The 10,741-nt window shown below is 32.9% G+C and overlaps 1 protein-coding gene across 6 annotated transcripts; it reads right to left on the reverse strand.

Annotated features, from left to right (window-relative positions):
• Window positions 1-1,222: 1,222 nt before the first annotated feature.
• Window positions 1,223-9,552, reverse strand: LOC107905833 (probable leucine-rich repeat receptor-like serine/threonine-protein kinase At3g14840). Of its 6 annotated transcripts, none has more exons than XM_016832601.2 (24): window positions 9,259-9,552; window positions 8,755-8,938; window positions 8,285-8,356; window positions 8,127-8,195; window positions 7,973-8,044; window positions 7,807-7,878; window positions 7,625-7,696; window positions 7,466-7,537; window positions 7,300-7,371; window positions 7,080-7,148; window positions 6,915-6,986; window positions 5,909-5,977; window positions 5,396-5,461; window positions 4,959-5,024; window positions 4,812-4,847; window positions 4,650-4,690; window positions 4,164-4,540; window positions 3,893-4,088; window positions 3,329-3,475; window positions 3,078-3,196; window positions 2,762-2,972; window positions 2,291-2,528; window positions 1,890-2,040; window positions 1,223-1,725 (listed from the first exon to the last, which is right to left on the reverse strand). In XM_016832601.2, exons 1-24 carry the CDS (start codon window positions 9,398-9,400, stop codon window positions 1,360-1,362), a joined length of 3,051 nt encoding a protein of 1,016 aa, XP_016688090.2. In that variant the 5' UTR covers window positions 9,401-9,552; the 3' UTR covers window positions 1,223-1,359. The 6 variants fall into 6 exon arrangements, with proteins under 6 accessions (XP_016688090.2, XP_016688089.2, XP_040949786.1 ...); XM_016832600.2 differs by having other exon boundaries at window positions 7,080-7,151; XM_041093852.1 differs by lacking the exon at window positions 9,259-9,552 and having other exon boundaries at window positions 7,080-7,151; window positions 8,127-8,193; window positions 8,285-8,345; window positions 8,755-8,922.
• Between the last annotated feature and the right edge of the window lie 1,189 nt (window positions 9,553-10,741).

Consider the following 10,741-nt stretch of genomic DNA (forward strand, 5'->3'; position numbering starts at 1 on the left):
TTTACTGTTTTTAATATTTAAGATAAAAGGAGATTAGGGATAAACTACATAATTGGTCATTTAACTTTCATATATTTTTATTTTAGGCATCAAAATAAAAAAAATTGCAATAAGAGGACTGCCGTTACCAAAAACTTTCATTTTGGTTATCCGCCATTAATTTGGGATTAAAAAATATTATTATACACTTATTTTAGTCACTTAGTTTTGTTAGTTTTTATTTTAGTTAATTGTTTATTTTTTAGAATTAACTCTAATAAAGGGGGAAATAAAATAAATTAAAAAGATAAATTTGTTTTTCCTTTAAAAAATTAACTCCAATATTTTGCTTACTGAGAAAAAAATTTAACTAATGTTAAAAAAAAAGTAAAATATTATCTCTCTAAAAAAACCTAGATTTCCCCTTTACTGAAATAAAATAAAATTAATTATAAAAACGAAAAAATATAAGATAAAATAGGTTATTAAAATGAAAAATTATTAAAATTAAATGATTAAAATAAGTGTAAAATAATATTACCTAATCTTAAATTAAAGATACATTATCAAAATAAAAATAATTATTAACAAGAGTACCCTTATTACAAATTTTTTATTTTCCATGTATTTTAGAAAGTGCCTAACAGCTCTAACAGCTCTAAAATTAAGAGGACATGGTGTCCAACTGTCCCTGGAACCAGCAGAGGATAAGCTTTATTTTATCCAATTGAATACCACCAGTCCTCAACTTCAGCTTGAGATCATATATATTTTCTGGAGAAAAGTAACATTCTAACATTTCTTTTCACTAACTTTTATGAATTTCTTTAAATTTTTATAAATTTCTAAATTTATATATATTTGAAATATTTTAAGTTTTTCTTTATAAATTTCAATACTTTTTATATTTTAAAAAATCCATTTAGTGATATCACACTTACTCAAAGTATCCTACACGAGTTAGTGGGATTTTTGTTTTCCTAGTATAAAAATTTGAGTTATTTGGTAATAAAATTGTCGTGATTTAAGGGATAAACTTTTAACTATTCATCTTTATAATAAAAGGATAATCTTTCACAAGTTGACTAATTGATCATGGATTGTTTATTTATAGGGACTATCATTTAAAAATCATTTAACCCTTCGAGAGAGGAATTTTTACATAGATGACAGAAAAGGGGGTTTTTAGTGCAAGCGAATTTTGAAAGTATGCACACAAAAGTGTACAACATCAAGACCGTAGTAATCATAAAAGGTCGAGTAATTTAATAGTAATCGGTGCTTGTACCGTTTACTTTACTAGGGTGTGATCAACCAAGTGGCCTAAACAATTTCTATATTTTTACATTACAATAATATCAATCAACTTTGCTTTGAATTTCATGGATGTTGAACAGAAGTTGAGGAGGAACCAGACCATGCTGTTGAACTTGAATATATTGATGATTGAGTAATCGGGGTGATTTCACTACTCTTCCGAGACTGCATTTGGTTAAATTGGTCTTTTAGTACTCCAAATCTCGACTCATCAGCAAAGATACTTGGGTCCATAATTAATTTAGGAACAAGGGCTCGACCTTCAAGCATGTTTACTACTTCAGACATGGTCGGTCTAAGTGCTGGGGATGAATTAGTGCACAATAAAGCAACCTTTGCCATCCTAATTGCCTCTTCTTCATTGAACTCCTTCCCCAACCTTGGATCCACCAGCTCCATTAAGTTTCCCTTTTGTTGCAAAACTAGAGCCTGAAATACATTGATGACATAATGGAACTTCAACATTAACTAAATTAACATGAGTAAGGCATTAATGACTTTGCAGAAGTTCAATGCACCAATCAGTTACAATGCATGGATGTTTCTATGATGATATTCTCATATTATAACTTGAAACATGGATTATATCTTACCCGATCTTGAAGGCATACATAATCGCCTTCTGGTCGATATTTTGTATTGTTCTTCCCGGCAACAATCTCTAATGCAACAATCCCGAAACTATAAACATCTGCCTTGTAGGTCAGATAGCCCCATAATGCATATTCTGGGGCCATGTATCCTCTGCAAAAATTGGAGCTTTAAGCACAACATTCTCATGCATATCAACTTTGTTCACCTTTCCATAAGCAAGGTTGGAGGCTTTGATCTCATTTTTACTGCTTTATAGTTTAAATATTGATGCATCATTCAATTTGCAGTACGTAATATTTTGTCTATGATGGTAGCAGCTTGACAAATCTATTGTTTTGTTTGATTCAACTAAAACATGCAATGATGATCAGCAGATGAAAACAGAGGGGAGGTCGCTCACATAGTTCCAGCAATTCTGGTGCTAATATGGGTGTTTTCCCCTTCATCAAACTTGGCCAAACCGAAGTCGGAGATCTTAGCATTGAGATTGCTATCAAGTAGCACATTGGTAGATTTGATGTCTCGATGTACAATTGTTAAACTCGATTCTTCGTGCAGGAAAGCTAGACCTTTTGCTATGTCAAGACAAATTTTCTGCCTACTAGGCCAGTCCAATATCAGCCGGCTTTCTTGAGGACCTACTCATTGACACCGGCCAATCCAGTGAAATTCAATTCATCAAACAATTGTCGGTACAGAGTGTTGAGATCTTTTCTCTCTTTAACTTTTATAAAATCAATATCAACATTTTCTTTGCTTGTGGGGACATGGAAGCGTCCAAAGGAGGACAAGGACACTCGCTCAATGTGGTTCCAATCACAGAACCATCAAAGAAAGGGGGAATAAAAGAGGTTTAGGACATTAAGCTTACCGAATAAAGCATGTGCAAGGCTATTATTTTCCATGTATTCATATACCAATAACAGCTGAGTTCCCTCAACGCAACATCCATACAATCTAACAACATTCGGGTGTTGTAATCCTGAAATCATGCCTAGTTCATTCAGAAATTCTCGGTCTCCTTGTCTTGATTTTGAAGAAAGTTTTTTAATCGCAATTATGGTGCCATCAAGCAATACACCCTACAGCAGAGGTATAACATAGAATTTTTGTTATATATTTCATCACATAACACATACTCCGAAACATCATAAATTCAGTAAACAAAAAGCACGTTATGCAGGTACCTTGTAGACAGCTCCAAAACCACCTTCTCCAATTTTATTTGCAGCGTCAAAGTAGTTCGTAGCAGCTTTCATTTGTATAAAGGTAAAAAAGCCAGTCTGCAGATCTAACCCCCTCAAGACTTGGACAAGATTGAGGGAACCAATTGAATTACACATTCAATAAGCTTGAAAAACATGCATACGTTCAAATAGAACATCCTAGAGAAATTATCTTGAAGTATAAAATTGTAGATTCAAGTTTGTTAGAGTACCTTGTTCCCTTGATGGCTTGGATCGAAAATAGCCTTTCCACCATAGAATACCTAAGATTACCAAAATCAGGCACAGAACAGAAACAACAGCTCCCACTACAAACTTCAAATTCTTTTCCCATGCATTGAGAACTTGAGGCTTGTGATCTACCAACAAAAGGGAAGAAAAGGTACTAACAGTTATTCTCAAACTTCATCTCCTGAAGTAACACTGCATGTGCATATCATATGGCAGTAAAAATGTTAAGACTTATCTGAAAATATAAGTACTTAAGACAGTATCAGATGCTTAAAATTTCCTTTTGAGAAAATTTAGGCACATAAAGTGGGTCTTATGTTGCTGTGTCAGTTTACAGTAAAGTTCTACTAGAGTCAGCTACCAAGAATCTATACCATGCAGACAATAGGTTAAGGGAAACTCCATTATTGCTTCACGTCATTTACATGTTAATCCACTTTGAATTAAACAAATTTGACAATTAAGAAAAGAAAATCCCAAATATAACTGGGAGATTGAGTAAGCACATGAGAAGAACGAATGGCTATTTTAATTATAGATCTTACCAGAGTCTACTGAGATAGCTGATATCAAGGGACCATATGTTCCTCTTCTTGGGATTGCAGTAGTCCCCTTCCCAGCCCAGTGAAAGCGTATTGTCAAAGTTTTGTTCCTCACAACAGTTTTAAATTTCCTTATGACTGCTTTATCAACCCCCTTTTCCTCATTTTTAATATTGAAATCTTTTAACTCAAGTTTCTCCTGCAGCAAGCTTATTCAATCAAAACTGGCTTCAATAACATGCAAATTAAGCTACATATTAACATGATGAACTACCTGGACATAAACATCAAATATCCTCCTTCCAAGACTTTGATAGGATCTATTGTCTCTGATAACTATCTCTGCAAAGTGAAGTGTAACCGTATAATTTCCATTTGCTAAGCAACGGAAGTAATATGTCAGAGAAAGAGGAGAGAGGCGTGCTCTTGTGTATAATTCGGAGTTCTTTATTCTGAGAATGGAAACGTTTTGTGCTATAAAGTCCCTTGAAGTAACATCGATATCCCAGAAAAGCCCAGTGCTACTAGTTTCCCAAGTCTCTCCGAGGGGAAAATATTTTGCTGGACCTCCTAAATCTTCGTCCGCCTCATAGTCGACTCCATTAATAGTTGTTGCTCCTCCACCACAATTTATATTTACTGAATACCAATCTATAAAGAATGAAAAAAGAAAATACATTTCGTGTTGAGTATGAGAAAACCTCACTGTGGAACATGTTTCTAGAGTACACAGATTTGCATTAAAATGCAAAGGAATTACCTTTCGAACAAGGCAAGTTCTTCAGGCAGTTATCTGGCCCTCTACATGACAGTAGTATGACAAAGAAGCATCAGTCTTGTTGAAGGGTGATCAAAAGGAAATAAAATGAGATTTTAAAAAAAAAGCGTCGTAACTTTTTTGCTCAATAAGATAAAAACTTACAAGTTTTTGCCTCCTGAAAAGCTTTGGAACAAATTTCTGATGAAGAAATAGACCAATCAGGTTAATATTTGAAAACATCTTACAGAAAATCAGAGAAGTAATATGTACACAGCATAGGAAGCCAAGTTAAGAGGAAGTCTTTCTTACAGATTTTCCCGACAAGAAAGCGACTGATGGCTTTCAGAAAAATTGTTATAAGAAAGATCTATCTGGCTGCAAAAATTGTATACTATATTATAAATAACTAGACTTGAAATAATTAAGGTACATTAATTTTGAGTAAAAACTAACAATATTATAAGCCGTATAAGTTACCAGGAATGGTACTTTTAAGAAACTACAAAATGGGTAATTTGGTCTATTTTTGCATTGTTTGTAGACAAATAGGTATTTTGGAAGTATATACTTAAGACTGTCAAAAAAGAAAATCCTATGAATATTCTTTGTAGAGTCAATTAAGTTTAACAAAATGAAGAAAATAAACGGATAATCATGGCTAAGAAGAAATAATAATAATAATAATAATAATAATAATAATAATAATAATGATGATGATGATGATAAAAGGAGGATAGTAGACATACTAGCGGCTATCTCTAATACTCATCCATTCTGGAATGTGGCCAGCAAGAGAGTTTTTTGTCAGGTACCTAATCAGTAAGGAGCACACCACAGTTAAGCACTTCTGCTGGAACTATATTGGAAAGATATAATCAAAAAACTTAGAAGTGAACTAAGTTCAACCAAATTTAGAACTTATATGAGGATATTAATGCATGAGGATTAATCCTTCCCTTCCTGATTCTGAAGTTGTGAAGGTATCAGTAAGCTAGTTTTATTTTGATTTCATCCATGATTTTGCACCATGTGCACTGTTCAGATAATATAAAACAAATGAAAATGTTCTGTATTACCATAAGAAAAAAAAATCCAACAAACTTGGAACTTTTGATTAACTACTGATTTTCTTATCTAATAAATAGACTTAAAAGACCAAAAAACTAGATTATCATTTCAATAGCATTCTATGCATAGTATTCTTCATATTGGTTAATTTGGGTTTGGATGAATGCAACTCAAGAATTCATAGCACTCACATGTATTGTGTTTCTGTAGGGCTTTCAGAATCTGAAATGTTACCTTCCAATTTGTTGAAGCTAAGATCTCTGCAAGAAATAGACAAATCAGCTATTTCATAGCTATACAAATATAATCTTGAAATGATAGGCTAATTGAAAACTGAAATCCAGAAAATACATGCAAACATATCAAATGTTGATGTCACAACCTGCCAACCGGCAAGGTATTACCACTTTCCTAGTCCATGCCGTACCGGCATTGTGCCCATAGGCCAGTATTGTCCTCTTTGGATACCCATCGGCTCCACTTGTCAACCTAAGGTGCATCTTGCTAGGTCCAAACCAAAACCTCCTTTTCACAAATCAAATGGTACCATAGTTGTAAAATTGGCTCTTATATGAGGAGGTCCTTAGGTTGGAACCTGGAGAGGCACACTTTAGAGTGACAAATACTTGCGAAGCCGGTAGACAAGCAAAGAGTACAATACCAGCTTATGAGCACGATGCTGGCATGATGCGGCACAAGGAAGTGGTGAATGACCTTTGCCGGCCAATGGATTGTGTGATTACTAGTCAAATTAGATAAAACAATACAGCAATACACTTACCTATTTTACCATCTCAAGTTCTTGGCAATTGGTTGCAGCAAGCAAAATCGGAATATTTTCAGTAAATTATATGATTATTTTCACCAAATAAGCTTCTGGGAAAATATTGTGTAAAATTCTTCAAAAGCAATGAGACAATGAAAACTTATCAAAATGCATAAACAATAGCCAACTACAACACTTTGCCGCACAAACTTGTATCTAAGATCAGGTTTAGCCCTGGAAATAGTCATAAACAGTCAAGCAAAACTTCTTTTAACTAAGGTTGCACAATAATAATGATAAGTGTACCAAATCCAAGCATTGAAGATTGAAGTATGACAAAATTATTAAAGCCCACAAGAAAAGAAAGAAAAATGGTATTTAGAGTAGTGGCATAAATACTGAAAATTAAGGTGAACGAACAGCAGAATTACAAAATTTGCACTTGTGGAAATTCCCATATGTAATCAGGTATTGTTCCAGATACGTTGCAGCTACGCAACATCCTGCATTATTGTTCCAGATAATTGTCAGCACAATTATAACAAATGGGGATTAAGATGACCTTAAATAATTTTGCAAGCCTGGGAATGACTTACAATCTGTACATGTTTTTCATATTTTTTAAGTTCGGAAACTTTGAACCCTCTCCAGGTAAGTCGCTGATCCTTCTGGTTTATATTGCACCATAAAGAATAGTTAAAAGAGAAGCCTACGATGCAATAATTTTAGCATCTAAATTGGAATGAACCCAGATTATGTTAAATCATTAATACAAATGAAGAGCAACAAAATCTTAAGGGATTAAGACAAACTAACAGTTCCACTAAGTTATGCAAGAGTGCTAAGCTTGAAGGAATTGGCCCTTCAAAACCACTAGCTTGAATCTCTCTGTCAGCAAAAGAATTAGATTTTGTAAAATAATCGTCACCAAAACTTCCAATGAGGCGCTCTAGATAAGTAGTGGAGACAGAAAGATGCTTACAATTTCTCAAGTTGCTTCCAACTTTGAAAAATGTTGGGTATCTTTCCAGTGAAATTGTTACTGCTAATCCTTCTGCATGAGCCTCATATAAAAGCAGGGGTACTAAACAAATCTAGCCTTTTTAACAGTAGAACTCTAGATCGTGTTGAAAACACTTACAGTTCTTTTAGATTGGACAGATTAGCAAGGGACGAGGGGAACTTTCCAGTGAGATAGTTAGCATTAAGAATACTGCATTCAAGGAAGAGGCAAAATCAAGCCAACTATGCTATGCTACATATTTGGAAGAGAAGTAGACTGATAGATCGTGCATGAAATCTAATAGGGAAAAAAAAGCTAACAGATTTTCCAGTTTAACCAATCTCCCAAACTCAGGAGGAATAGTTCCAGAAAACTGGTTGTTTTCGAGGCTCCTGTAAAAGTAACACTAATAAGAAACATTGTCTTGCTTTTAAGGAAAAAAGGGAAGAGATAATACAAAATAAAACATAGGCAACCGTGGCATACAGATATTTTAGAGTCGTTATGTTTCCTAAATAGCCTGGAATTGGCCCCGTTATGTGGTTCATAGCAACAGACCTGAAATGTATTCATTCCTATCAGTTGAACGAAAATAAGCTTCTTGTAAACAGGATAAACATGAAATGAGCTAGTAGCTTACAATGTCTCCAACTTCAGAGCAGCCCATTCATGTGGTATTATACCCTTAAGATAGTTCCTATGGAGTACTCTAAAAGCAACAGAAAAAGAGTTTTAGAATGGATAGAAGCTTATTTGCTAGTTAAAGAGTAAAATCATCAATTGTAACCTACTTCTTACACTGTTTTAATATATAATAGCTTCGAAAGTGAGGGTGGAAGAACACCATCAAGATCCTGCCCTACAAGATAGCTTTTCCAATGAATACAAAGCCTTTTAGAAGCATGTCCAGTTGAAAATTTCCAAAAATATGTTCTCTCAGAAAATAGTTAAGAGATTCAAAAAGCTCTTCAGTGATAAAAAAATGACTTCATTCATATTATATAATCACTTAGATGATTAGTTGGGATAAATTTGCATTTGAATACGAAGCCATAGCCATACAGAGATTCATCTTGAATGAGGCACACCCTTACTCTATTTGCCTCAGGTATTGATTTCATATTGCTAAAATCAACTTTGGGGAATTCAAGCAAATCACTGGTATAGAAATCAAAGCTAACATGATGAAAATAAAAAAAGAAAGAGGAGTGGGTCTATGACTAAGAAATTAGAAAAAGCATCAAATTCTTAAGACCAGTAAGACATACATGACTACAATATGACATTCACCGTTGGTGAAGGAGCAATTGCAGGTAACAGTACTGTTGTTGATAGCCTGAGACCCATGTGTCGGCGGTGGAGTAAACCAGCTTGACTTATTGTTGCAAGGATTCTCACTGAAATTCCAATCCTTCTTTCCAAGTTCTGCCGCTATCTCATGAAGAGCTTTTACTGCAAAAATAATAAAATAAATTCGAGAAGCCATTGAAGGAAGCTGAGTTGGATTAAAACACATTCACAAGAAAATTCCTGGAATAATTTTTGGGTGAGTTCTTAAGACATATAAACACCCAAGTATATACCCAAGTGAATCGGACCTGCAGAGTACTGTTTAATGCAGATTAGTTAAAGAAACAATAGAAAAAAAAAGGTGAAATGGAAGAGAGTAAACTGCAAAAACATGAACCGGAAATTTTCACAACCAGCTAGTAAAGAAACAATGCTCATCTTTTACACGAAGAAAGAAATTGCAAAGTTGAGTACTAACTTACGTTCATAATCTGGAGGATAGGGTGGCTCTACTCGGGCTTCAACTTGGTTTGGTTCCATGCAAACCAGCACCAAGAAGACTGTAAGAATTATGTACCCAAAGAGTATATTCATGACTGAAGGACAGTTGACGGCGCCTCCCATGTTTTTCTTAGTGAAATGAAGCAATCTTCTTCCACAAAACTTTTTTCTTATAAAAACCTAGCTTTTGATGTAGAGCGGCCATGGTACTCTTTTTTTGCTTTTGGTCTCCATGATTTCTTTAGCCTACCCCACCTTAACCGTATGGTTTAGTCAGGGCGGCGTCATGGTATCTTATTTTATCGTGATAAATCGATTTAAAAAATCACTTTGGTTGTTTTTATTCAGTTTTAATTAGAGTTGTTTATCCTAATTAAATTTATCTATCGTATAAATTTATTATTAATTTTCATTCTTATAATTTATTTATTAATATTTTATATACAAATTAATTTTTTAAATATTTTATAGTATCGTCAATAATTTAATTTTAATAGAAATTTAGAGATTTAACATGATTAAAAAACTTAATAATATAAATAGTTCAAAATATAAAATTTAATTTAATAATATGAATAGTAAACATAAATTCGAAAACAATTTTTTTTGGAATTTAAGAGGAAATAAAAGTTTTGGAGAAAACAAAAGTTAATAGCTATTAATCAAATTGGCTATTAACCTTTTAAATTAATGTGTTAGATTGTCATTTCATTGGAAGATAACAAACGAGTGGCTAAAATATAATAATTAGATAATGTTAATAGTTATTACGTAAGTTTTAAAAGTTGGGTGTCCGAAACATAATTTTAAATAAAGTTCACAATTGGTGTAGTTTACTCCAAAAAATTAAAATCTAATTTTAACCCAAAATATCAAGGATAACCCTTCTTATCTAGTGGTGTTCATGAGTTAGATCAAGTCCAAGTATAGGCCAGACCTAGTAAATAACTAGTTCAAGTCTATTTTAAATTTGCTCATATTATTTAAATAAATTTAAAAAATATTTATATTATTTTTAATTTAATATTTAATAATTTTAAATATTTTTATTTACTAAATTGTTTTTTGAAGATTATTTATTAAAATTTTACATATAGTTATCTTACCATTTTTTAATCTTTACCCCATAATATTTAATAATATTTAATTTTTATGTGTTATAAATTACATAATATATAAAAGTAACATAATATAAACATTACAAAATTTATAAATGGGCCGAACCAGATTGGGATCAACTATGAATATTCAAGCCCAAGCTCGAACCATGTTTTAAACGGGTCTAATTTGTTTATCCAAACTCATTTTTCAGGCACGCATAATTTATTTATCTAAACTCTATCAAATTTTAAACAAATCTCTGAGTTTGAACAAATAACTTAACCCATAAATAAATCTATCACTAAGAGCAAAACTCGTACACTAATACTTGAAGTAATCCCTCTTGATCTAAAATTTTAACAT

Source organism: Gossypium hirsutum, chromosome D05 (genome assembly GCF_007990345.1).
Source record: "Gossypium hirsutum isolate 1008001.06 chromosome D05, Gossypium_hirsutum_v2.1, whole genome shotgun sequence".
NCBI lineage: Eukaryota > Viridiplantae > Streptophyta > Magnoliopsida > Malvales > Malvaceae > Gossypium > Gossypium hirsutum.

Excerpts from the sequence above, each read along its gene's own strand:
- LOC107905833 (XM_016832600.2), bottom strand. The coding sequence starts at position 9,400 with ATGGGAGGCGCCGTCAACTGTCCTTCAGTCATGAATATACTCTTTGGG. Across the intron at positions 2,973-3,077 it reads GTTTTGGAGCTGTCTACAAG|GGTGTATTGCTTGATGGCAC; the intron begins GTACCTGCATAA and ends CCTCTGCTGTAG. Across the intron at positions 2,529-2,761 it reads CCTTGCACATGCTTTATTCG|GTCCTCAAGAAAGCCGGCTG; the intron begins GTAAGCTTAATG and ends GTCAATGAGTAG.